General features: G+C 51.3%; 1 protein-coding gene across 8 annotated transcripts in view; it reads left to right on the forward strand.

Moving 5' to 3' along the window:
• The window catches only part of TNNT2 (troponin T2, cardiac type), a 41,961-nt gene extending 19,385 nt beyond the window's left edge, over window positions 1-22,576 (forward strand). For 3 of the 8 annotated variants that reach the window (XM_074977290.1, XM_074977289.1, XM_074977291.1), the window contains one exon: window positions 5,996-6,321. In XM_074977290.1, the coding sequence (XP_074833391.1) occupies window positions 5,996-6,044 (49 nt within the window). In that variant the 3' untranslated portion in view covers window positions 6,045-6,321. Of the gene's footprint in view, window positions 1-3,865; window positions 3,891-4,525; window positions 4,532-5,995; window positions 6,322-18,956; window positions 19,017-22,031; window positions 22,057-22,366 lie in introns of those variants that run through there. The other 5 variants (XM_074977286.1, XM_074977287.1, XM_074977288.1 and 2 more) reach the window with 5 other exon arrangements.
• Window positions 22,577-26,771: the final 4,195 nt, after the last annotated feature.

Consider the following 26,771-nt stretch of genomic DNA (forward strand, 5'->3'; position numbering starts at 1 on the left):
CAGTGCCATGGGGTGGCTGAATGGTACAATACATAGTTTCACAGGGGTAGACATGTTAGTCTGTAGCTTACAAAAAACAAGCAGTCCTGTAGCAACTTAAAGACTAACACATTTATTCATTTAGGTAATGGGCTTTCGTGGGTGAGACTCACTTCAGATAGGCGATAGATCTGAATAAGTGGGTCTTACAAAAAGCTCATCGCCTAATAAAGACATTTGTTAGTCTTGAACGTGCTACAGGACTGCCTGTTTGCAGTATAACAGAGCTTGTATTCCATTGCCTCTACCCTTTTGTTCCACTTTCTGACCATTAGCAATATTTATGCCATCATGCTGCTTGTGAAGCTCAGTACAGATCAGTTTGTCAGGGGTCAGGAAATCATACTGTTAGCTTGGGCTTCTGGCTGTCCATTCGTTGCAATGAGTTTAGTTGTGGTTGGAATCTGAGTCATCATCTTGTTCTGCATCCACCATCTGCAGAGTTTGCGCTGTGGATTATTCTTGCTGAGGAACACAGTGTAGTTGTCGTTGGTTTCTTTTGTACTGTCCAGTGTCAATCTCGATCACATGATCTGGTTACGACTTTTTTTCTTTACAATAGCTGGAGAGGTCCATCTTCTCCATCCACTTACACTTGAGGTTAACTTAGAGCTGGTAGCACTCTGAGAGAAGTCTCTTGTAAAAGTGTTCATAAGCTCTTTTAGCCTTTTCATACAATTTGGCTGAAGTCCTTATGTCCGGCCAGTTTGGAGATAAAACTATTATTGCAGTTTTGGAAAAGACTATGGAGCTGAACATGACTACATCCAATAACTGGTGTTGATCGGTAGCTCAGAGGAGCAAGGAATGGTTCATTTCTGTCACTACTTGTTTTGGAATACTAAAGATAAGCAAAACTGCTCTTCAGTGTCTTTATAGCAAGTCACAGTATTATCACATATAGTACAGGTTGAACTCTTAGCCAGCAAACTCCGTAACCTGGCATGATTTTAGTTAGCCAGGTGACCACTCATCAAGCGTGTGACCAAGTTTCCTGTGGCCCCATAAAGTTTGTCTTCAGCCTCCAGTCTTGGCTCTGAGCGTTTGGTGCTGTTATTTAGCTGTAATTTACCCCTAAACATCTTCTAAGAGCTAGTAAGCAGTGGAAGTGTCAGTAATGCTGCTAGACAATACTGACCTCCTGTGGTCCGGCAAATTCTTTTGTCTGGCATCAGTCAGGTCCTGAGGGTGCCAGATGAAAGAAGTTCAACCTGTATTTCTATATACCTGCAAAAATAGTCCATGACAACCAGGTAACGACGTCCTCTAAATTGAGGTAGATCTTCTACTAGTCCCTTCTGACATCTTTTTGGTATCATGTTTAGTTTGTTCTGCACTCTTCACAGATAGATGCTCTCCTCTTTCCGTCCTTGCTGATGCCTAGCCACTGCACCAACTGGTTTTCTCATTCCTCGCATTTAGCTGATCTTTGTTGTCCTTCAGAGATGAGGTTTAGGATCTCCTCTTACTTCATTTAAAATTACAATGCAGTTGCCATTAATCATGAGTAGATTTGATTCGCTTAATTATCCACACACTGCAAAGCAGTTTCTTGACACTTGCTCAGTTACATTAGGGCAGGCTGGCCCACGTATCTAAATAGTAACTTTCAACTTCCTGCTGTTGTGTGTCTGTCAAGATTGCTTTTTGTCTTTGTCTTTTTTTTTTTCCCCCTGACACTGGTCTGGATGTGTCCCCAGATGCCGTTACATTATCTTCCAGCTCACAGGTAGCTTAGTGTGCTGCAGGGCACTATGACAATGTCTGCTACCACCAGATTTCTTCCAGGAACACATTTAGCAATTGTGTTAATTGCAGTAACCTCAGCAATCAACACAGGCATCTGACTGGTACTTGATTCAGGTCTTTTTTTTTTGTTGATGAAGATTACAGGTGGTCTGTTCCCTTGGTGTATAGGAATCCCGTCCACACGAATATCTGTAAAAGCTCTTACATGCCCATACATTTGTCTGCCACACCATTTCAATCTGTGCTTATTGGTTTTCTGCTTCTGTGAGCAGGCAAGAGAAAAACGCAGCTGTCTCCCACTCGGAGCCGTGTTATTGCAACAATACACAGCCAAGTCCATAGCTGTTTGCATCCACCTTGAGAACCAGGAACAGCAGAGATCATTTCTATTACCATGGCCAAGATATGTTGGAATTTTACGGTTGATTCAATGGTTCTGCTAACATAGGGCTTGTTGATATTGACCAAGGTAATTTACCATCCCCAACACGTCTCAGTTCTGGTGCCCCAGTGAAGGCATCCAATTTTTGAATGGCGTTTACTGTCTCAAGATTAGGAGTGATTCTGTTTTTGTTGACTGTCCCCCAAAATTCAATTTGTGGTAGGCAGAAAATGCACTTTTCCTTCTCTAGCTTCTGTCTGGCCTAACCAATTGGGCTAAGGACTTCCCAAAGGGCTTTGCTATTCTTCCAGTGAAGAACCACATATCAAAATGTTGTTGTCCATGCAAAGTACCACCTCATCTGTCTGTGTTAACGGTTCTGCCATCTTTGCAAAATTTCAGATGATCCCAAAACGTAAATCTTCAACAACAAAATCTCCCAAGAAAGCAATAACTGTAGTCAGTTTAGCACAGCTTTTGGCGAAAGGAATTTGCCACAAATTCCCTTCATTTGCTCCTTCCGTGTGTGTGTGTGTGTGTGTGTGTGCGCGCGCGCTACCATCACATGTCACGTAGGTGGTGAATTCTTCTTCTTTGCCAGTGGGAGTTGTCCGTCCTTTTTTCCTTTCCCACTTCTGACTCTGTCATGCTCCTGGATCAGGTACAGGCTGGCTCTGGAGCTGCTTTCTGATCAAGTTACGCTGGGGATGGCAGAGTGTAGCCTAAGCACAGTATTTTACACACACTGCATACTGGGGACTGAACAGCATAAAAAAGTTTTTAGCATTCCAGTACACCCCTCACCCAGCTTTTCTCCTCCTCCGAGAGCCTCTGCCCCTCACTCATCTTGCCGCCTCCTGTTCTCTCCTCAGCTCCCCAATGCCCTCCTCTCCTTCTTCCCCTTGTCTTTATTCATCCACCACAGTTCCCCCACCCACTTTCCTAGGTCTGGCTCAACCATGGTCCTTCATGTTTCCTCCTCTCCTTCTACTCACTGGAATCTCTCCCTCCTCATTTCCTCTCCCCATGTCCCTCCACACTGCTCCTTTTGGCCCCCCATCACTGCTGCCACACACACCCCTTGCCTTCTTGGGTCTGGTCTTTGCATCCCCCTTGTTGCAGTTCTTTGCGCTGCTCTTGGTTTCTGGAGATCCACCTGTGGGGAGATGCTGGGGGCCTGTTAATACTGTTCCCATGGGGCGGGGCAGGGGAGGCGGAATGGTGGAAGGACCTCCGTATGGAAGCTCATTGCCACCAGTGGTTCTCAGAATCCACAGGGGTAGGGAAGAAAATCCCAGCTCCTGGCCCCCCCGGGAAGTCCTCCCTCAATCGCCTCACTCTTTTGGGGGACCGAGGCAGAGCAGGCAGTGTGAAAACCAATCCAGGCTGCTGTAAGGCAAACCTTGCCCTCCCTTCCACCAGCCCAAGTGGCACTGAGAAGGCCCAGTCCAGAATGGCTCAGACCTATGGTCTATCTGAACCAATATTGTGGCCTCAGGCAACCATTCATGCAATGTAAGAATGACAAGATTGGGTTCTCCAGTGCCATGGATCTCACCTGGCCAGCCCCCACCAGGGTAAACCGGATGGGCTCCCTAGGATGTTGGGTTTCACCTTCTCATCCGGCCCAGCCTGTCTGGGTGCAGTTCTCTCTCGCCTCAGCAGCAGGTGCTTATTTTTTTCCTCCTTTCACAGAACCTTCTAATGTAACCAGGCTCAGTGGGTTTGTGTGCCCTCTTACACCTCTGATTCCAATGCCGTTTTCACCAGTGCAAATGAAAGAGGAATCTGGCCTTAGGGCAGGGAAGTGACACCGGAGCAAGCGAGAGGTGTGTCACTGGGAGCTTCTGAGAAAAGGGCTCTAACTTTACAGAAACATTCTCAAAAGTTTTGTCCCTTTCTAACAACTTTGAATGTCAGACCCTTTCAGCCAGTACCCTGCGTCCATCCCCAAGCCTGCATCAGACCCGTCTGCAGCTGCATTTTGACACACTGTTGGGGGCAGTTTGGAACGATGGTGGCTTTGCGCTTAGGGAGGGGAACGAGAGTAGTGGCACGTTGGTAAAGAATCAGGGCCGTGTTCCCATGTCGATGTCTCTCTGGCCATCAGCAGCACGGGGCAGAGATCGATGAGGGAAGCGCTGTAGCTAGAAAATCATTTAGCCTTTGCCTTGAGGCATCAGCCAGTCTTCAGTCCACACCTAGAGGTAATGTCCCACTGGCCCAGCCACCTCTTGTCTATCCTGCTTCCTGAGAGTCAGAGGCCCAATCCTATCTGGGTGCTAGGAACGTGCAGCATTTGTTTACACCAAATCTCTCTCCTTTCTTCACTGCTGATGTGACCTGGCCCTACAGCAAAGGGTAAGTAACCTGGCTGTCTTCGTGCTGTGCAGGGCTGAGCGGGTGCATGCTGCATGGGGAAACCCCTTTGAAGCTGGATCGGGGACAGGCAAACTCCCTGTGGTCTAAGCAGCTGTAGGTTTGCTGCCCAGAGCCACTTTCCATACTGCCCTGGGGGCTGGTCTGGGCAGCAGCAAACAGAACACAGCAAGAAGGAAACCAGGCTCCTGCAGGCATCTTATCTGAAGGGTCCAGGGATTACTGTGAAAAATCTGACTCCTCAGAGTATTAGGATTCTGAGCAATGTGATTGGCTATTAAGTCACAGGGGCTGGTTTGTCTTCCCCGATTGGATGACTCACCCTTATAAAGCAGAGGAATTTCTGAGGCCTTGAACTTGCAATTGAGAATTGCAAGTAGCTGGAGGGCTCTGGGGCTCATTGGTCATTGAGTTAATACCTGAGCTGCTCCCTAGCATTGGCCTTGAAAACCCAGGGTTTTGAGCTCAATCCTGGAGGGGGCCTTTCAACGGCCTAGGGCTGGTTAGATTAAAAAAAACAAAAACAAAAAACTGTCTGGTCCTGCTGAGGCCCATTGCCGGGCTGCTAGGACAGACTTGGAAATTTGTTCCTAACCTCTGGAAAATAAAGGTAATTTTTGCCCTCACGGATTTGGACTTGGATCGCTCCTGGTGTAAGGCAGCATTGCTCCCTTGATCATAATGGAGCTGTGCTAGACGATGCCAATCAATGGTTTGGCCCAGGCTCCTTAACAAGCTGCCTAATACTAACGACCACAGAGACACCCTCTTGGCTTGTATTCATCACTGTCTGGGCCGTTCCTGTATGCCTGAGCAGAAGGACCACGTGAGCCATGCTGGTGACTTTCACTGTAAAACACATGGCCTGGAAGGCTCTTAGGGGAGAATTTCACCCACTCCCACTGGGCCAGATTCTCTCCTCACCTGGCATCTGGTCCACATCCGTTGGGCTGCCGTACTCGAGAAGAGACTTGGGCCCAGTGCTATTCATCATCACTGACACCGAGCAAAGGGCGATTGTGCGTAGCTGTTTCTCTCCCTGCCGCACCCTCAGGATGGAATTCTTCCCCATTCTCCTACAGCCTCTTGGGGATCAGAGAAAGCTATTGCCGAGTGCCGAACCTCCCTTGGCAAAGCATTTTAGCCAATCTAGCTGGGTGCAAGAGTCTCGTCCAACTCTAAGAACTGCATTAGCCAACAGCTGCCCAAACTTAGCTCCATGAAAGCCAATGACACAGGCCCGTTCACCTGGATTTGGCCCTGGGGCTGGAAGCCTCAAAGATTTCCTTGCTGTGTTTGCAGTGAGCGTGAATTGTTCCTTTCCTTGCCATCCGGTCAGAGAGCATAGCCTGGGGGGTACCCAGCCCCTATGCTGCTCTCAGCTCCCCTTTCACACCCTCTTGCGGGTAACGCATTTCAGCAGGTGCTTCTCCGCTTCCATTTCAGCTCAAAGGCTGCCCGTGGGAAAAGCGTGGTCGGTGGCCGATGGAAGTAGAACCTGCCTGGTGGGCCTGAGACAGAGGAGGGGCCCAGGCATTGAGAGACGCATTCCTGTTTGGTCAGCCAGCTGGATTCCATTCACCATGGACCCACACACCACCCCAAAGGACACCAACCAGTTGTGCTTTCACAGATCTCACTGCAGGGGCTGCACTGTTGTGTGTGAAGCTAATGCTTTGCTAGGTGCTGCTTGCTCGTTTCACTAAACCCCAAGATGATGATGTGTCTGTAAATAAAGAGAATCAGGAAGGGGCATGCTCCTTTCCCATCCAGCCGTCTTCCACGTGGCCAGCTTGTTGAGCTTAACCCTACTGCCCTGTGTCCAGAAGACATGGGCTGTGGAGCTGGCCCCCAGCAGGGTTACATTACATCTGTAACTCTGCTGAATCATGCTAACTTATGCTAATTGAGGCTCACGCTTGCTGAGCTCAGTGACACTACAACAAGCACCAGCAGCTGAGTGTCTGCTCCTTGCTAGGGATGGAAGAACCTTGAAGTGTCACAAAAGTCCCCAACCTGTTGGCCCAAACCCATTTGATTTTGAGAAAATGTGCCAGGAAACTCTTGAAAACCAATGAACCTTCAGGGCCCTAGCCTGGCATATGTCACGCAGCCATGTCTGATGCGGGCACTGCCTCCGTGTGTAGATGGTCCTGTGAGCGCTTTGGCTAGGTCTATGCTGCAGAGTCAGTGCTGACCTGACAGAAACCCCTAGGGTAGGTGCAGTGTGCCCTGCCAGCTGGGACAGTTCTACCTATCCCAGAACACCAGATCCCTAAACAACACGAGCTTGCTTCTGATTGCAGAGCTATGTCCATGCTGGAGGTTGTGTCGGCACAGTTAGGTCACTAAGGGTGTGGTTTTTCACACTGTGAGGAACAGAGCTTGGTGACTGTTAACTCCAGACCCAGCCTTCCTCTGGTTTACGAGCAGTAGCAGCCGCTGCAGACTCTGGGTCTCTTGCTGCCCTGTAGCAGTAGCTACATGCAAAATTGCCACTCAGCAGTTCAGTGGGCTGTAGAGAGATACCCTGGCCAGCTGTACAGTAATGTCTCCTGTAGACAACACCTAATTGTGCTAAGAAGTCACTTGCAACTGCTGGATGGTCCAGGCATATCCTGAGGGTACAGCTCCTCTCCTGTACTATTCCAGTGTTTCTTCATCTGATCAAGAACTGCAGAGCAGCCGAGAAATTAAGCAATAATGGAAAACCAGGTCTCTCTTTTCATCCCCTTGCCTCTTGATTTTGAGGTGCAGTGCCTGACCAGAAGCACGTGGACAACCTGTGGAACTCCTTGCCAGAGGAGGCTGTGAAGGCTAGGACTATAAGAGAGCTCAAAGAAGAGCTAGATAAATTCATGGAGGTTAGGTCCATAGAAGGCTATTAGCCAGGGGGTAGGAATGGTGTCTCTGGCCTCTGTTTGTCAGAGGCTGGAGAGAGCTGGAAGGAGACAAGTAGCTTGACTGTTGTCTTCAGTCCACCCCTCTGGGGCACCTGCCGCTGGCCGCAGATGGGATGCTGGGCTAGATGGACCTTTGGTCAAACCCAGTAATGGCTGTTCTTATGTTATGTAGGGCCACGCCCCTAGTTTAGTCAGTCAGGGTGATTTGGTCAATCTCTGTCCTAGACTTAGGGCTGTGGGCTTGTCCAGCTTTTGTCCCTGTGTGTCCGACACAGGAGCAAGGATGAAAAACTGACCTCTGTCCTGCAAGTCCCAAACAATTCTCTTGCGAACCTCAAATCCCCTCGGTCTAGTTTCCTGACGTAGCTCTTCATGCTGAATGCGCCCCCCCCCCCCCGCCCCCGCCTCCGGTGCAGGGGAAGAACGTGCGCTTTTGTCATGTGCCATTCTCGGGCTCTGGAGATTGCCGAATGGCTTCTTACGCTCCCCCTAGCAGGCACAGCAGATCCCCAGTGATTTGGAGCCTGCCCCATGGGGCAAGGTAGGGGGTTGTCTCTGCAACACCTCTTCCTCCCACGAATAGTGGGGTGCCCTGCTGCCAGCTCATCCCCATTCCCTGCTTTGCCTTCCAGACTGGTCGTCCCAGCAGCCTTTGTTTGCTTTTGACACCATCTGCTAGGTGAGGGAGGCTGTGCTCTCTCCACATCCCACCCTGTGTGGCTCAAATCAGATTTCTTCGCTAGGTAGCCTGGCTTGTTGCCATGCTATAATAATCGCTCTTGTGGCCAGAGAAAATCCACTGCAAATCCAGGGGGAGCGGCTCTCTTTGCAGTGGGGCTGCTGTGGGACTCTGCATGGGTGTGTCATGGGACAGGATGTCTGGTTCCTGGGTGTGGAGCTCTGGCACTCCCCACTGGTTTACTCCTGGGACAGTCAGTACCTGGCTGTTGCCCAGCAGAGTCCTGCAGTAAACTAGCTCTGGGCTCTGTAGAACTGGCACTGGGCAAGGGTCACCCCTTGGATCTACAATGGGCTCTAGCTGCCCACTCCTGGAGGATGGGCGGAGGGGGCAGCCTCACAGGGGTCCTTCATCTTACACCGCTGACTGGCTGCCCTCTGCGTGCTCCTCACCGCTCACGAACTCAGCTGGCATTGGGGGCAGCATACTAGCATCTCCCTTCTGTTCCCTGCAGGCAGATCCCCTCAGGAGCTGGGGGTTCTGCAAAGAGCCCTGCTAAGAACAGTGGCCCCCCGCTGAACTGACAGCCGAGGAGGGCAGAGCAGGCACCTGGACCCTTTGCTGTGGGGGCAGAGGGCAGCCAACGTAATGAGCTGAGAAGCATGTTCCCTGCAAACCTTCCTCCCCACACCAATGGCCCACGTGGTCCAACAGGTGCGGCCCAGGTGACGCTGTCCCAGCACGGCCCACAACGGCCTGGCTCATAGAGACTGGCTGCTGGCTGCAAAGGCCTCAGCTTGGGATTGTTTCCCAGGTGTCCTCTGCCTCCCCAGCTCCAGGTCCCTTTGTTCTCCCTAAGAAGCTCAGCCCAGCGTCCCTGACTGTGCCAGGAATGGGGCCCTGCAGCCACATAGTGAAAGGGTCCCTGCCATGCAGCGCATGGGCTCACCACACGATGGCACCAGGAGCCCTCTCCCAAAGGCCCCGTGGGCTGGCCACACCCTGGGGTGCCAGCTGGCTTCCCATTCGGGAGCCTGTTTGAAGCATGGCTGGCTCCCAGCCAGGCCGGGCTGATGCTATTGTCTCAGGTGGCCACACCTGTGTGTTCTCCCAGGCAACGCCTGGCTGCAGCCCCGCCCCAGGCATGGTGCTCTGGAGCCGAGTCAGCGTGCGGAGAGGGCCGGAGCTCGCTCACAGCCAGGCCTTCAACAGCCACAGCCCCCTACCCGCCCCACTCCCTCTCCAGCCTGCCTCAAAGGCCTCTCCACACTGTAAGCTGCCTGCTGGGTGCAGAGGGGTCACTGGGGATGGTGTTTTCTCTGAACGAGCCAGGGACCAGCAGAACAACACAGGGCAGTAAAAGCAGTGGAGAACGTTAGCGTGATCAGAATCCAGCCCCATGTGCCTGCTGCCTGGGGCAGGTGGCAGAGCACCAGGTAGGCCAGCCAGCCAGTAGCGGCCTTCCACTCTCTGCTCACTAGTGGGGAGGCGCCAAATCCCATCAGAACGTGACTCCCGGAAGCCAGAGACGGGTGGTTTCTATGGCTGCCCCAAGGCGCTAGAGAGGGTGATGTGGCCCCATGCACAAAATGCGTCCGTCTTGCACACCTTTGGACCTGGCTCTATCCTCAGCAGTACAGCCAAGGCAGAAGACCTCAGCACGGTCGTAGCAGTGAACACCAGAACCTCAGCAAGGCCTGAGGGTCATGTAGGCGTCCACCCTTCAGAGCCACGTAGCTGGAGAATGAGAAGCCAGGTGACTCTGGAACCCCTTGCCATGCCATGCCTGGGAGCCATCATGTGAAGTGTCCCTCCTGGTCCCAGCCCTGCAGAGGAACCAAGAGGAGCAGTCAATGACGCACCCTGCCCCAAGTGTGTGGATAAGGGCCAAGATGTGACTAAGGTCCAAGTGACGCACAGGGCGCTGGCAATGCCATTGGACAGTGCCTTTTAGCAGGCAGCCACTGCATGTTGTGGCATCAGCAACCTTGAGGGGGTTCCTCTGCACCGGCACCATGTACAGAGGGTTACTCCAGCCAGGCTTGGGTAAGTGGGGATGCCCCTTGCTTGGTCTTCATTCTACACTGGCTAGGACGGTCTCCTCTGCCAGCTTTGGGCAGAAAGAGGCATTCTTGGCCCCTACTACTCTCTGGGAGCCCAGGAGGGGAGAGGAGGCTGAGACGACAACAAACGGTGCCAGCAGGAACACCAGCGTAAGGCCCATTCTGCCAAGGGGCTGGGGCTGGCAGTCCTTCAAAGTGCCAACCAAAGCTACTGCTTTTTGGCTTGTATTGAGCCCGAGTCAGCTGTGCCTACCTCTTCCACTCAGGGCCAGATCTCCCAAGGAGCTTAGTGCCCCACAACACACTTAATGTGCACTCAACATCCGCCCAGCATATCCCCAGTGTGCGCCCAATGTGCAATGAACAAATCCACGGTCCTGTTTTGGTGTCAAAATGGGGATGAGTTCACTTTTAAGTCTGTGACTGGGCTGTTGCCATCCAATTCGGCTGAAGAGAAGACACGTGGGCCCCGTGAAAAGTGAGCTAGGCAGGGGCAGGTGACGGCCGCCTGAAAACAGAAGGAGAAATGGCAGCTGGGGGAAAGATGTTACAGGAGTGCTGCACCTGTGATGAAGGGTGAGGAAAGCCGTTAGGAGGACTGGCTGGTGCTGGGGATCCCTGCTGAGTTGTAGGAGGGCTCGTGTGAAGGAAGGAGGGGAGGAACCTGCTTAATCACCGCAAGCGGTGCTGGAAGGGAGGGTCTGGCGCTGCAGGGCAGCTCTCCGGAGCTCCCTTTGCAGCAGGTCTGAGGAGCCCAGATGCATCCCCAGAGCAGGACTGTCAGACAGGTAGGGCTGGGAATGAAACTGGTGCTCTCGGGCAGACAGGCTAGTGAGTGCAGCCCCAAGGCAGGGCCTGACTGGTCAGTGGCTGGCCACTAGGTGAGCTGGGGGTGGGGAGTTTTGAACAGTCCTGAATAGTTGTTGTGTTGTAACCTTGTTTTACCTTGGGGTTTGGGGTGAAGCTGCCTTCACCACAGGGGCTCTGCGGGCTGGGGTGCTTCATCTAGATAAAAGGGTTTGAATTTGCTGATGATCCCATGTGAGGATGGGTGGTGAAACCACGGTGGGTCGTGTATGTACTACCACGACCGGTGTTGGTGTCCGTAATGGTGTTTCTCTGATCATCAAAGCCCATGCTTCTGCTGTGGTCGGCTGTGCCAGAGCCTAATGCGGAGATGAATGGTTGGGATGAACCCTGATAACCCACAGCAAAGGGGCAACAGGAACGAGCCCTTTGGGAAAAGACAAACAGTTGTGTAGGAACACCAGGGAAAAGTGCTAAGCCCCAGGCCTTGCAAGCCAGAGTGAGTTTGCTACAGCTGGGCTAGAAGGTGTCCAGGGGAATCTGAATGGGCCACTCAGCCATGCTGGGTTTAACCACAAGGACTTCTGTGCAGGAACTGGAATCTTATTGGTATCTATTCATGGATGTAGTCAGGGCAAAGTTCTCCATTCCCCCAGGGGGTGTGGGTTCTCCTGGCACCACGAGGTGATGTGGCCCTGGCAGAACATGGCAGCACTGGGCACCGCTGGGGCAGTTGGTGATCTTGCAGTCTACTCCTGGAGACTCACTTGTCTGGCCTCGGGCAGGCCATGTCCCCTCTCCCCGTGCCTGCTCCCCCACCTGTCATACAAGGATAATAGCAAAGGCAGCTCTTGGGTCCGGATCCTGAAAGGTGGTTAGCCTCCCATCATGTAACTCCGGCCCAGGATAGGTTTCAGCTGGTGGCCGTCATGGTGTGGTCCAGATCCACTTTCTCTTGCCCAGTCTAAATGAGCTCGCAAGAAGCTTGTAATAGAGCTGCTCAGGAAATGGGTTTTTGGTAACCAAAAACCAAACAACTAGGGGCTAAAAGCAGCTGCAAATCCAAATGTTTTCAGCTGAAACATCCCCCCACCCCCATCATCTGCAAAACTGAGGGTTCAATTTCTTCTTCTGAAAAAAAACCAGACACTCTGCAGAAAATGTTCATTGAATCAAAAATCCAGCTTCCTGCTCCTACTACTTAAACCCTTGTACTCTGAGTGGAGCATAGGCCACCTACAAGTCTCCCCCACCTCACTCTGTCTTGGGACAAAACTTCTAGCTGACTTCAGAAGTACCCAGTTGTTGTCCTTCAATCTCGGTAGATCTTCTCCATGTTGTCCGAGGTCTTCCTTATTTGCATTTTCCTTCCGGGTTCCATGTGAGAGCTTAATGGACTCTGCTGGAGGGTGGTTTTCTGAGAGTTTGGCTGAGCCATCTCCACTTTCTTCTCTTGATTTGAGAGTCAAGTGGTTCTTGTCCTGCTCTGTTCCAAAGCTCCTCATTTGCGACAAAGTCTTGCCATTTGTTGTGAAGGATGTGCCTCAGGCATCTGGTTACGTATGTCTGTAGCTTGTGATTTGAAGACTTTTTAGTATGCCAGGTCTCGCATCCATACAAGGGCACATTCTTTGCATTTGTGTTTGAAGATCCGCAGTTTCGTCTTCGCAGATAATATTTGTGAACTCCAGATGGGACAGAGTCTTGAATGCAGATGTTGCTTTCCCTGTCCTGGCACTGATACCCTTATCTGTTCCTCTGTCTCTGCCCATAATACTCCCCAAATAGGTGAACTGCTCCACGTCTTCCAGATCATCTCCTCTCAGTGTGATGATGGTGGTGTTGGACTGGTTGATCCTCATTGTCTTGGTCTTTATCTTGTTAATGCTCAGTCTAGTCATTGGGGCAGTGTTGTCTAATATTGTGACCCTTTTCTTCCATGCTTTCGTGTTGGTGTGAAAGGAGGGCAACACCATCAGCAAAATCAATGTCCTCTAGCTGGTTGAAAAGTGTCCATTGAATGCCCTATTGATGGCCATCTGTTGTTCTGTTCATAATCCAGTCAACTGTGATCAAGAACAGGAAAAGTGACAATGGGCACCTTCGTCATCACACTCAGAGGTAAAAGGGGTTGGCTTAGGGTTAACAACCCTATTTGCAAAAACACAAAAGCTATGGAAATATCTACAAAGACCCGTACAACCACACAAGTCTTGGGAGGAGCTGGCAATCTGCTCAGATTGAGTACAAAGCGTGGTAGGGAAAGCCGAAAGGACAGCAATGAGCTGGAACCAAACCTTGCAGCTTGTTGGTTTGGCTGCTTCACCCGTGACACCTGTTCTTTGTAATTGCATTGGCCTCCTAATTTGATTTTGAGAGCGATTCCTTGGGTTTGAATTAGGGATGGGACAGATGAGGTCCTAGCTCCGCAATGGTAATTAAATGCCTTACTCCCAGGAGTTAGCTAAATATCAAGGATCTGGGCCTTGCAGCAGGTCATGCTGAGTGGCAAGTCCTGTTTCTGGAACTTGCTTCCTTTCTGTATATGACTGATAGAGTTAAGGCTAGAAGGCACCATAAAGAACATCTACTCTGACCTCCTTCCCATTGTAGGTTGCAGGCCCTCATCCACCCTCTCCTGCAATAGGCCAATAACCTCAGGTTGCATTACTGACAGTCCTCAAATCTTGGTGTTTAAAGTCTTCAGGTTACAGAGAATCCACCCTTCACTCTCCTTTAAAAGAGATGTAAACAGCCCATGCTCCACACTGCAGGGGACGGCAATTTCACCCAGGGATATTCTTTCCTGACCCCAAATATGGCAATCGGCTGGACCCTGACCCTGTGGGCAAGACACAGGAACTAGTTACTCTGAGCAGTGAGCTCATGAATCTGCAACAGCACAGATTGTACAAGCCACCCCATGATCCTTGGCGATTACTCAGGGGCTGTGTCTACACTACAAGACCAAACTGAATTTTTTAATATCGATTTTGTAACTCTGGAATTTTTTAATTCGATTTTGACCATCCTCACCTGCCCCCGTCCTCCTCACAAAGTCGACTTATTGCTGCCACACTCAACTGGCAAACATAGACTCTTGCAGCAGTGCATTGTGGGAACCTATCCCCCTAGCATTCTGGGTATGCTTGCTGGTCTTTGACATCGTCTTCCTGCATTTTCCTCCTTCCCAAGCAAACATCTGTTTTTCCCGTCGGAAGGAAAAGTAGGGTGTCCACAGAGATGGCAAAGTTAACAGCACTCGCTTTCTTCTGTAACTGAATTCTTAACTGGCCGGCCACTAACTGGCCCCCTTCCCACGATTGCATCCAATCCCTGAAAGTAACACAGGGCCTGAATGTATTCTCAGCTGGCCCTCCACCCACTCTTCCCTGTGTGAAGAGGGGCAAAGTTGGACGAAAGAGGATAGAAAAGGCTAGGAAGAAAGATTTTTGTCTTCCCTCTTCACTACACAGAAATTGCCAGCACAGGGGCAATTTGAACTTATAAAAGAAACAGGAATCTCAACTGGCCCTGCACCCTGTGTTTTATGGGGACAGGTCAAAGCATGAAGACAGATAGGAAATGTTAGGAAGAAGATTTTATTATAGAAATATCAACACAGCAGGTGTCTGCAATGGGTAGCAAGCCCCTGAAAATACTTGGTGGAGGGGCTGTGATCTGGGGCTCATGAGCAGGTTGAAATGCTGAAGTAGTCCCCCTGAATATCTTAGCCGCCGACGGAGTCGTCTCAGCAGTGGCAGCAAGCCCCGGAAAATCTTTCCCACCCTTGGATCCCTAACAGCGTACAAGCCAGGCCCTAGCGCTGCCTGGCGACATGGTCAGCACCAAATGGCAGGCCCAGCCTTTTACAGGGCGCCTGTGGGAGAGGAAGGGGGGTTGGCCCAGAAACGTAAACTGCTGAGAAGTTTTTCAGCTTCTTCTGCAAGCACAACCCCCACCACAGCCTTGTTACCATGTGTTGCAGTGGGGGCGTGGCTGGCACCAGGCAACGCCAAAAAATTTCCAGATGTAGAGACAGAACCAGGAACTCCGTGCAGGGCTATTTGTAATGGGTAGATGTGCTCATAGCCCTAATAGCAAAGAAAGACAGACGGTCCTCAGGCTCTCATACAAACATGAGCCCACAGCCACAGGCTTCCAGGTCCCAACTTGAAATTCACGGTCCTCCTGCTCCCTAATTCCTGCACAGCTGGAGAGCAGCACCCAGAGCAGAGGACTGAGGGGCATTGTGGGGTACATACAGTACACCTCTGGAGGCTAATAACTTCGATTTTTAAGACGTGGTGCTTCAACACTGGCCCTTAATTGAACACTTGCGTTCGAGCTTGACACTACACCCATCAGGCCCCAACGATATTGTGACATCAATATGAGGGTTCCCTAAATCAAGCAAATGGTATTTACCCTGAAGACAGTCACGTGGTAATATCAAGCTAACTGCCTTAAGTTTGAATTTATCTTGTCGCGTAGACGCAGCCAAGCCGTTGAATTCCATGCTGCAGTGGCTTTGCTGCTACTGGTCCCTGGGCTAGCCGAATCAAAGCTAATTTGTGATGGCCACATGATGCAACCAACTCCCCCCACTAACTCTTGCGATGTAGACTTCTCTAATGCCTCTGTGGGACAGAGCTGGGGCTTGGACCGTGATTCTCATAGGCCCCAGCCAATGCTTCACCCACAAGACCATCCTCTGCTGCTGGTTTGGTTAGGTTATACAGGTTCAATCTCTCTTGTCTGGCACCCGCGGGACCTGACCAGTACCAGAAGAGAGAATTTGCCAGACCCGGGAGGTTATATGGTCTAGCACATTACCAACACTTCCACTGCTTACTGGGCTCTTAGAAGACATTTAGGGATAAATTACAGTTAAATAACTGCAACAAACGTGGAGAGCCAGAACTGATGGCTGTAAACAAACTTTATGGGACCACAGGAAACTTGGCCCAATAAGTGGTCATCCGGCTGATCAAAATCCTACTCGATTGCGGATGCTGCCGGATGAGAGAGTTCCAGATTAGAGAGGTTCGACCTGTAGTACTGGAGACATCTGTTGGCTCAGGCTGTCTGTTTTTAACTAGAGCGAAAAAGAACAGCCCTTCCCAGCTATCTTTGGCCTCTACATTTTTGGCCACTGGAGCCAGTACGCAGATGTCAACTGAAGCTGAATTAGTAAGTGTGACTGCATGCTAGATTGACAGCTTGATTGCTTGATTGAAGCAATATGCACAGTAGTGCTCTGGGAAGGCACTGACGGGCGCAAAGCTGGATGTAGATCACACCACACTCTTGTCTTTGTCACCCCGAGTGTGGCAAGACACGTACCGTCAGCTCCGGCTGCTGAACAAGGGGCTGGGCTGAAAACAAAAGCTGTTGTCTCAAAGCTGCATTTTATAGGAAAGAGATCTGGCTGTAAGATAAGCTCTTGAGTCATGGCTTTTGCATGTGGTCTCATGCCCAGTGTTTGCATATAGGTATTGGCTGCAAGCTGTGCTCTTCTCTTTGCTCAGCCCAGAAGACAATGGGAGGTGCAGAGTGTGGTGCCTGGAGTTATTAGCAGCCTGGAACTTGACAATGGTTGCCTGATATAGGTGTGTCCATTTCACACCAGCCCTTGGCATGGGGCACAGGGCCTCTCCCTGCTGGTGACGAGGAGAGAACAGCTTGTCCCCAGATGCACGTCAGTGTCAAGGAACCTGCATGTTCCGTCCCCCCCGCCCCAAACACCTACTCAGTGAGTGTGGCCCAGCAGAACCCGGCAAAGGCAATGGAGTTTAGGCTGTGCCCATAAGTGTAGGCAGTGCTGCTGCTGCCTTGGTCCTGGGATATCAAAGACCAATCAGTGAGCTAGTATCTTTCTCTGGCCCAACTTCTGCTGGTGACAGCAGGCCGGGGAGGGAGCTGGGGGGGCCAGGTGGGGGACAGCTGCACCAGGTCTTGGTGATTTACGTGTCTCGGGCTCCTGGGCTCCACTGGCCAGAGCCCCAGGCCCTTTTAAATCACCACCAGAGTCCTGAGTGATGCTCGCCAGGCTGGCTGAGGCCCGCTGGCCCCCCAGCTGTGCCCCTTCCAGCTGAGATTCCACCCTCTGGAGGCCTGGTGCCACCTCGCCCAGGGCCCAGCAAGTCTGGTGGCTGCCCTGAGAAGGGAGAGGAGCTTTGAGCATACACTAGAAGCAGAGCTCTGCGTAAAATCTTCTCCCGGGCTCTCGCCTACCTTGTCTCCAAGCACTGGGAGGTGGTGACAGGGAAGAGGGAAAGAAATGAGGCAGCAGGAATTGGAAGCTCATGTTAATCAAGGAGAGGAGAGGGGGTTTTCCAGGCTCCTGGCCACACCCTATACTGATCTGGCACGGCCCCAAGCTGGCACACAAGCCCTGCATGGAGAGAGAGAGTGCTGGGGAAGGTGGGTGTGGTTTTATGCTGGGCTTGGGTTTAGTCACTTGGGGCTGGCTCCCTGATGAGCCAGATGGCAGGAGATTAGCATCTCCCTTTCATTAGCGCTCTCCCAGTCCCTTGTTGCTGAGGAAGGTGTGGTGCGAACTCCAGGCACAGACTCCTCCAGAAGCCTGGGAATGTCTCGGTGGGGCCAGCCCTCTGCAAACGCCCCGGGGGCTCTGGGGTTTGTTATTATCCTTTGGGTTCCTTTCTGAAACACTGCCCCCCCCCCGTGGGAACGCACCACAGCCTTTCATGTCCAGACTGGCTGATCGCCGCTCCCCTGCAGAGGAGAGTTCCTTAGTCTCTCAAGGGCACAAAAACAGCAGGTCCCCCTTGTACACGTGTGTGCATGCACACGGCACGTACTTGTGCACAGTCAGATTGCACGCTCCCACGCACGCGTGTGTGTCTTGCGAGTACCAGATCTGCCAGCCACCAGGCACACTGGGCTCAAAGCTGCTGCAGCCTTCGGCTGGGCATGCGGCATACGACTCAGCGCCCCACAACGCATGATAGCCTCAGCTGATTGGGTGTGTGATGAACGGGATCCTGCCCTGGTCCCTCTGATAAACCGTCCCCCTGTTCCCATAGGCGTGGTACTTATTAGCCTCCCGCCAGGACCCAACACCCTGCTGAGCTGAAGCTTTATCAGGCAGGATTTATGCTGTGATGCAAAGGAATGAGAGGGTGGTGACATACCGGGGGGGGGTGGGAAGTGGCTGAAGGTGCAATGTGCTTCCCTGGGGACCACCCCCATGCCAACGTGCAGAGCAACCCCCACCACACATGGCAATGCACAGCTGGTCTTGCTTCAAAAGGGCTGGCACCAGCGCAGAGGCTGTGGTGCACGAGGGCAGGCCCCTGCCCCCCCCCCAAGTGGCACATCCTGCGGCTGCCCGGGCGTGGGGGGCTCGCTGAATGCCGGATGTCCGTGACGACCCAGCTTTGGGCTCTGATCTCTCGTGCTGCAGTTCCACAGGACGGCTGCGCTGAGTGAGGGGTGACGTGGCCAGAGCAGGAGGGAGGGGAGAGGCCTGCTCTCTTTCCGGACTCTAAACCCCAGAGACCTGGGGAAAGTCATTAGCTGGAGTCCTGCCTCCACTGACATTGATAGCAAAACCTCCATCAACTCCATGGCACCCTGCCCCCGGTAATATTTAGAGCGTGAAATCAACCATTGTCTTCAGCTCAGTCCTGGGCCCATTGCTGTCAAAGGGCCTTAAATGCCTTCTGAAAGGGACGCATGTGCTTCAGGACTGTGCTGTGCAGGACCCCTGGACCCAACCCAGCCCCCATTTAATTCAGTGAGGCGGCTGTTATGGATACGCACACAGTGCATCGGAGACGTGTTGCTGTGCTGTTAAGAACCTGGGTGTAACCACTGCCACGCAGGCTAGCGCGGGGGCTCAGAACCCATGGGGCGCCGGCTGACTCTGCTGCTGTTCAGCCAGAAGACTGACTGCAGTCTCTGTTTTACTCCCTCCTCGCTACCAGAACCGCTGGCCTTGCTGGGAGAGGGATCTCTGGTCCTGTTTGCCGCACCAGTCTCATTGGGTAAGCTTGCTTCTGAGCCCCCCCCCCCAACCCTTCTGGCAGGGGTGGTGCTGCAGCCACAGCCTCAGTTTCCCCTGCTTAACGCCATACACAGGATTCCATCCAACATCTTCCCCCTTCGGGGGTCTCTGTTGTTAACAAAACCAGTTCCAAATGAAAGTGCTCAAGTGCATCCATTTATCCCAGCCCTTTCCTGCCTGTAGCGTCACTGCCAAGGTCTTCCGCTGGCACCTCCTCACTCCCAGCATCAGCTCTGTCCAATCTGAGCACTCCTCTCCTGCTGATCTTTATAGTGACAGCTGATCCCTGCTCAGCTATGCCGCCTTCATATCCAGCAGGACCTGGCCACCAGGACTCTAGCCCTTGAAAGTGCCAAACACCCTGTTATGCAGTTTCTCATTCCAAGGCTTCCAGTGGTGAGGAACAGATTCATGGCATGGCGGTCAGTGAGAAAGGTGGGACTCCATGCCTGTGTTTGCTGCTGTATGCTGAGCTGACTCTGTGCAGGGCGCCAGGACAGCAGCCAATGTGCGAGCCCCAAAGACCACACCATCAGAGAAGGATTGAAGGCATCGGGCCACGTTTATTGTCCAAAAAAAGTTCCTTAATAGTTGGCAGTAGAGTCTGCTAAACTACACGCGTCACTACCTCCCCCCGTCCCCCCCCCCCCCCCCCGGCTCCTGCCCAGGCTGTACACAGCCAGCCCCTGCCAGACACATCTTTTTTACACAAGTTACACATAACTCCAGGGCAACATCTACACTAGAGAGTTTGGGTGACAAAATTCATGGAGCCTCCACACCAAAAATGTGTTCTGTTGACCAGAGTGTGACAGAACATGGCGCTTTTATCGACAGACTTCTGCCTCGGCCCCATGAGGCGGAACACCTCTCGCGACGGAAGCTGTCAAAAACACATCATATGGACACTCCAGAGGGCCTTCTGGCGCCAGACAGGGCTTCCGGGTCACTGGGCAGCCCTGTCTACTGGGCTTCTGGTTGGCCATTTTGCTGAGCCAGCAGCTGGGCAGCCTGGCTACTCGCTGACAACAGAGTGAGTCGACAAAATGATCCATTTCCATGTGTGGCCGCAATCTGTCAACAGACATTTTGTTGGAGGATATCTTCTGTTGACAGATTGCTGTAGTGTAGACATAGCCCAGGCATATCAGCGAGCCACCCTCTGATGTTCGTTAGATACACCCATCACCTTGCCCCCAGGTGGTGTGAGCAAAGCATTGCTAGCCATCATGTCAGACCCTGTCCTGAACCTGGGTCAGTATGGCCCTGTTATTTGTGGGGCATCAAAGTGCTTCTTAATGAGGTGTTACCCTGCCTTGGGAATGTGCTTTCAGCCTGTGCCCAGTCCAATTAGTCCTTTACACCTGTGCCTCATAACGATTACTGTTTGACATGATCCACCCAGTTCTGCAACCTGGGCCTCCCTCTTGCTCATCGCTGAACTTTGCTGTACAGTAGCAAAATTTTGACCAATGCTGGCCAGGGCAGGCCTCACACCAGGTCTGTGATAACGTGGGCTTATGTTTCAGGCCCTCGTCTTACTGTAGCGTCAGGCAGCCCGGCCTGTGTGTCCCAGCCACCTGCTGCCCCAGGACCAAGAAGTCTGGGGGATCACATGGTCACCTGGCATCTGGGTGTGTGCTAGCTTTGGTACCAGTACCCAAAATGGCGGGATTGGGGTGTGGGACAGGGGCCAATGGCCAAAATGGGAGCTGGGTTGGCTCCGGTGGGCACGTACGGGGTGGGACATTGTGTGGAAGGCAGGGCAGGAGAAGGTCTGACCTCCCCAAACCATCTGTTCACCCATCACTCATGTGAGAGTCTTAATATAATCACATGATTCTAAGCACTCATTTCAGAGAACAAGCAAATAGAATGGGACTTTCAATAAAACCACAAGAACTTGCAACACTAGAGGGTTGCAGGACCATAATCATGCCACACGAGTTCTTTAGTCCCCAACTTGTTTTGCTTTCAGATAACAAGCAGTCCTGTAGCACTTTCAAGACTCGCAAATTTATTTATTGGGTAAGAAGCTTTTGTGGATAAGACCTACTTTTCCACATACTGAAAAAATCTGAAGAACTGCGTCTTCCCCATGAAAGCTCATGACCTACTAAATAAATTTGTTAGTCTCAAGAGTGCTACAGCACTGCTTGTTATTGTGAAGCTACTGATCAAAGCCTGCTCCACACTAGGAAACAAAGTCAATCCCAGATACACAGTTCTAGGCATGCCATTTGCACAGCCAAAATCAATGTATCAGGATTGACTTTCTTCCCTGGTATAGATCTGGCCTCTTTGGACTCATTTCAACATCCCTTATTCTATGCATCAGTGTGGAGTACCAGGGTTGACAGCTGAGCCCCAAGAAGATTGATTTTGACGCATCTTCATTCATGCTGCAAAGCTGATCCCCAGAAGATCAATTGTGTTGAGCCAATTCCCACCCCCCCACCCTTTAAGTGTAGACGTACCCTTTGGGACCCTGGATCTCAGTACAGGAGCTATTCAACTACAGGCTGAGCAGGTGCAGAATGGTGGTGGAATGTGCCTTTGGCCATTTAAAGCCAGGTTCAGATACTTTCTGACCCACTTAGCCCTCAGTGAAGATAGTAGTCCCCTTGTTTAGGGGCTTGTTGTATTCTTCATAACATTTGTGAGGTGGAGGAGGAAAATTTCATGCCAGTGTGGAGGGCAGAGGCAGATCTCCTGGTCAGTAATTATGAGCAGCTGGACCCAAGGGCAATCAGGAGAGCACAGAGAGGTGCAGTGCAAATCAGGTATGCTTTGAAAACCACGTTTATGAAAGAGCAGGCAGGGACTTGAATCTGTTGCCAGTAAGTAGCACCCCCTCCACCCCTGAAGTGTGATTGCCCTTTATGAAACCACCTCCAACTGTGAGCCTCCCCGCACCCCCACACCCAACTCCAAAGCATGTTAACTAATAATTGAAACTTTCTTTTTTTTTTTGACCTACATTGTTTTTATTCAGGGGTCCCTAATGGCAGAGGGGTAGATATTGGGAACGCAAGAGGATCATGAGCTTACCTGTGGTGCAATGTCAGCCTTCTGCTCTGCAGTGATTCCATGGGAGCAGACTGCATGGATGTCCATGACCTTCCCCCTCTTGTTCTGGGGCCCCGACGAGGGGAGGGCACTGAATATGGGGCGGGAGGTCTGAAATTGGGCATAGATAGACGCGGGGGATCTACCAGCATTGTGTTCACCTATGGGCTGCAGGAGCTCTATCTGCCTTGCGATTAGGGGAGCTTCATCCTGATTTTCAAGCACATTGTCTCTCCATTGTTGTGCATGGTGTCTCTCCAGGGCAGCTGGCACATGATCTTTGCGTGCCCCTTCCAAGTGGTTCAGCCACGAGCTCCTGACTTGGCATTTCACTCTGCTGTATCTGCTCAAGTCGAACTTCAGCTGGGGGTGGCCCACCGTTCCTGAAACTCCTGTTTCCAAGGACAGTGCCTGTAGGATATTCGAGTTCAAATATTATGTACATTGAGGGCATTGTGGGATACTTGTGGAGGCTAATAAAATCTATTTTAATGCTGAGTCGGCGCAAGTCCAAGGTCGTTATTCCAAATTCAATTTTGGCATTACTCCTTGTGAAATCAGATTTACAGAAGTTGACCTTAGAGCCCTTAAAATCAGCCTAAGGAGCCCTGTGGTGAAGACTGATGCTTTATAAAAGGCCTTTGAATTCAGATTGAACCTCTCATGTAGACCAAGCCTTATTTTGCTCTGTCAGGCTTCCACTGAGCTGCAGCAAAGGCCTCTCTTAGCATTCCATTAATCTCCTCACATGTATAAGGATGATGTTATCAATGGAAAATCAGGTCCCAGAGGTGTCCTGCAGCAGAAGCTTGTGCCTCATTTGCATAATTGAAGGGATGGGCTTAATTAATATAAGTACACTCAGCACTTCATAGACACAGGCTCAGATCCTCAAAGGTATTGGGTCATCCCTCTCCCAGAGGTGTCCCTTGAGGATGAAGAGCTAAGGCAATAAACTATCTAGGCATTTCCATTGTATTTATTCATATTGCAGTAATCCCTAAAGGCCCAGCCCCATCACATTAGGTGCTGGATAAACATGGGACATGCCTGTTCATGGCACTGGAATGCACACATGCCTCACAAATGCTTCTAGATTTACATGCTCAGCCCCCGGTGTGCTTCTGTAAAGCATTAGCCCCATTTTACTGACGAGCAGCCAAGACATAGACTGCAGGTCAGAGGGGAAGTTTAGGTTGGATATTAAGAAAAACTATTTCTCCAGGAGGAGGTGAAGCACTGGAATGCGTTCCCGAGAGAGGTGGTGGAATCTCCATCCCTAGAGGTTTTTAAGTCCTGGCTTGACAAGCTCCTGGCTGGGATGATTTAGTTGGGGTTGATCCTGTTTTGGGCAGGAGGCTGGACTAAATGACCTCCTGAGGTCCCTCCCAGCCCTGGGATTCCATGATTTGTTTAATGGTAGGTAGTTGAAGAGGTAGGGAGTTGACTAGTGAGATTCTGAACTGTTCTTAACTCCCACTGGACTTGGGGGGCCACTAGCTGTATCTGCTAGAAAAGGTGTTTATTTTGTTCTGCTGATAGAGGCAGCTGAAAACCCATTTCTAGTCCTGGCTCTGCGCATACATGTGGCAGAACAGTTGCTAGGCTTTTCAGGAGCACATTAAATTGTCTGACGTCTCTTGCAGCAGGCATGATCTAGAGATGGGCCATCTCCACTAGCGCAGTGCAATCACCTCTGCTCTCCGTTCAGGTTGGTGGCCTCAGCACCCTCTCCCTCACTGTCTAGGATGAGACATTTATGAGAACCAGACTCTCTGGGCACATCTTCTTCCTAAGCTTCTGGGCCAGAATTTTAAACAGAAGGTGTAGATTTTTCCCCAAGTTGGGGGGGTAACTTTGTGCACTCACTCAGAGTTGCTTTGGGAGACTCTGATTCCCGCTGCGTGCAGTGCTCAGCACTTTTTCCCAGAGGGGGTCCCTTTGAAACTGCCCGTGATGGGCCCTGGAAACACAAGCCCTCCCAGAACAACTACTCACCTGCCCGAGCAGCCCAATTGCCTGAGCTCCCCTGAAATCTTGGGCAGCCGAGGCTGTGCAGCACTTCACATGATTTCAGGACTGTAACTTTCCACAAAATGACGGGTTTTGACACCCTGGAGTCAGCTCTCCAATTTCTAGGGATGGAGATTCCACCACCTCTCTAGGTAACACATTCCAGTGCTTCACCACCCTCCTGGGGAAAGCGTTTTTCCTAATATCAAAACTAAACTTCCCCTCTGACTCCCGCGCTATGTCTTGGCTGCTAGTCAGTAAAACCAGGGTTATGTTTTATGGTGGCACACTGGGGGTTGAACATGTACATCTAGAAGCATTTGTAAGGCATGTGTACACTACAGTGCCATGAACAGGCATGTCCCACAGGGCTGGATTACCAATGCCCCCTCATCCTGCACTCCCATTGTGACCTGGCTACACTGTTGAATCTTCATATCTGTAGAATGGGCTGAGCTGTTATGAAAATCCAGCATATGTCTCGACAGCAGATGGGCTCTTTTTGCAAACCAGGCCCTACCTGGGAAGCTTCACTGATGGGTTGAAAAGTCAGATTGCGCTTCACCTTGTAACAGCTCACATGGTTGCCTCCCACCCTCTGCTCCTCTGGGCAGGGGGGTTTCCTCTCTGTGGCTGAAGTACAGGGAGTGTCAGTTGTGGAGCTTCAAGTCCCAACTCAATGGGAGCATAACCAGACTCAGAGCAACAAAACAAACCCCGGAGAGCTGAAAATCGCAGCTGCAAATAACAGAGAAACAATGAGAAGTCCTGCGGCACCTTGGAGACGAACAGATTTTTTGGAGCTTTCATGAGCAAAGAGTAAGATGCATCTGATGAAGCGGGTCTTTGCCCACGAAAGCTCATGCTCCAAAAAATCTGTTAGTCTATACAGCACCACAGGACTTCTCATTGTTTCTGCAGATATAGACTAACACGGCGACCTCTCTGATAAATAAAAGGGCCTCACTTTGTGCTTTAGAGGGACCATGGAGAGGGAATGTGCAGGCTCTGGGACAGTCAGGTCCCTCCCAACAGTGAAGCCTCTGGATCAAGGAATTTTACTGTGCTACCTCCAACTGGTCCCACTGTGGGAGGCTGCCATTTTCATCCTGACTGGTAGATAAAAATTAAGGGCTTCCAAAAGGTGGAGGAGTTTTATCTGGTTGAAAGTATGTCATTGCTCGGAGATAGTCAAGAAACAAAGTCAGCTGAACACTTATATGAGAAGGCAAATGGTACACAGAGCAGGGTGCCCAGAGCATGGGGTGAAGCCTGTTGATCACTTTACAGAACAAATCCATTGATAAATACACCTTATGCATTCTGCAGCTGCTTCGCCACCACTTCAGCCCATGAGCTACGAGATGGGGTGTGATGGCCAGTCCCTTGATTTAACGACTAACTGATGGCTCCCACAGTAGCACCCTCAGTTCCCACCAGACGTTTGAAACGTTGAAGCTGCTTGCAAGCTAGAACTCCTGAGCTTCAGCCAGAGCTAGGTGTGTGCGGGACTCTGATGGACACATCTTCCCCGTAAGTTTGAGCATCCTTCACTTTCTTCAACACTCTGCCTGTTTTTGTCCTGTTGTGCCACTGGTTGATATACTTGTAGGAAACTGACCATCCCCTGTTCTCACCCTCCTCCTCCCGCTACCAGTTTTCATGCCAGGGAAATCCATGTGTTTGCCACAGTAGGTCCATGGTGGGCTCTAATTGGTGCATCCTCATGGAGGTTTGTGGCCCTATGTTGATGTCCAGCAGCTGAAAATGGGGCCCTTTGTGTGTGTGTCCATCTCCCACCCTTTTTCCTCATGAGCCTGTTCAGGTCAAGGAAGGTGGGGTTCTTATGTATTTTGCATCCAGGCTTCTGCTGCAGTGCTAACTTAGCCAGGATGGCTCAGCTCAGCAGGAATGTTGGCATTCCAGCCAAGAGCTCATGAGAATAAACCTGCCTGGGTGTGGCTATCGCTCTGTAGCATCACACATCATGGAGTCATCACTTTGGGCAGCATTAAACAATCTAATCTGTTCTTCCTTGCCTTGGCTTTACCCCGCTGGCTGCTGGCCAGCTCAGCCCTGCGGGCAATCGCATCCACATCACTGCTGGGGAATCATCTCTTGGAAGATACAAACTGGCTTGTGATTGGCCTGACCTTCCTCCCAAAGCACAAATCAACTCTCCAGGGGACTCCTCCAAGAGGTTGGCTGGTGCGTTGCTGTGTCGCTCGGGAAACTTGGGTCCAATTTCTGGCTTTGCTGGTCCCCCTGCACAAGGGACTTCCCTGCCCTGCTGCTTTCCCGTGTGGGGCTAATTCTTTTCTCCACTGTGAGGTGTAGGCCTGGAAAGTGCTCTGTTGAGAGTCAGATAACCTTTAAATTTCTGGGTAATCATTGGCTTGCTGGTGTTATCTTCTGCTTGAGGCCAATAAGAAGCATTCCTGTCCCACAACAGAAGAACTTTGGGACAAGAGGGTTTCCCCAAAGAAGAAAGCAACAAGATATGCAAACCAAGAATGCGTCCAGCTGAGCTCCGCACAATGACACCCCAGGCTGGCCTGGGTTTTTGGGACGGAACTGCCGTCACTGGATCTCACAGCAGCAACCTCTGCTGAGGCACCATGTGACTTAGCCCAGGGGTACCGGCATGTTTTGA

Source organism: Carettochelys insculpta, chromosome 26 (assembly GCF_033958435.1).
Source record: "Carettochelys insculpta isolate YL-2023 chromosome 26, ASM3395843v1, whole genome shotgun sequence".
Taxonomy (NCBI): Eukaryota; Metazoa; Chordata; order Testudines; family Carettochelyidae; genus Carettochelys; species Carettochelys insculpta.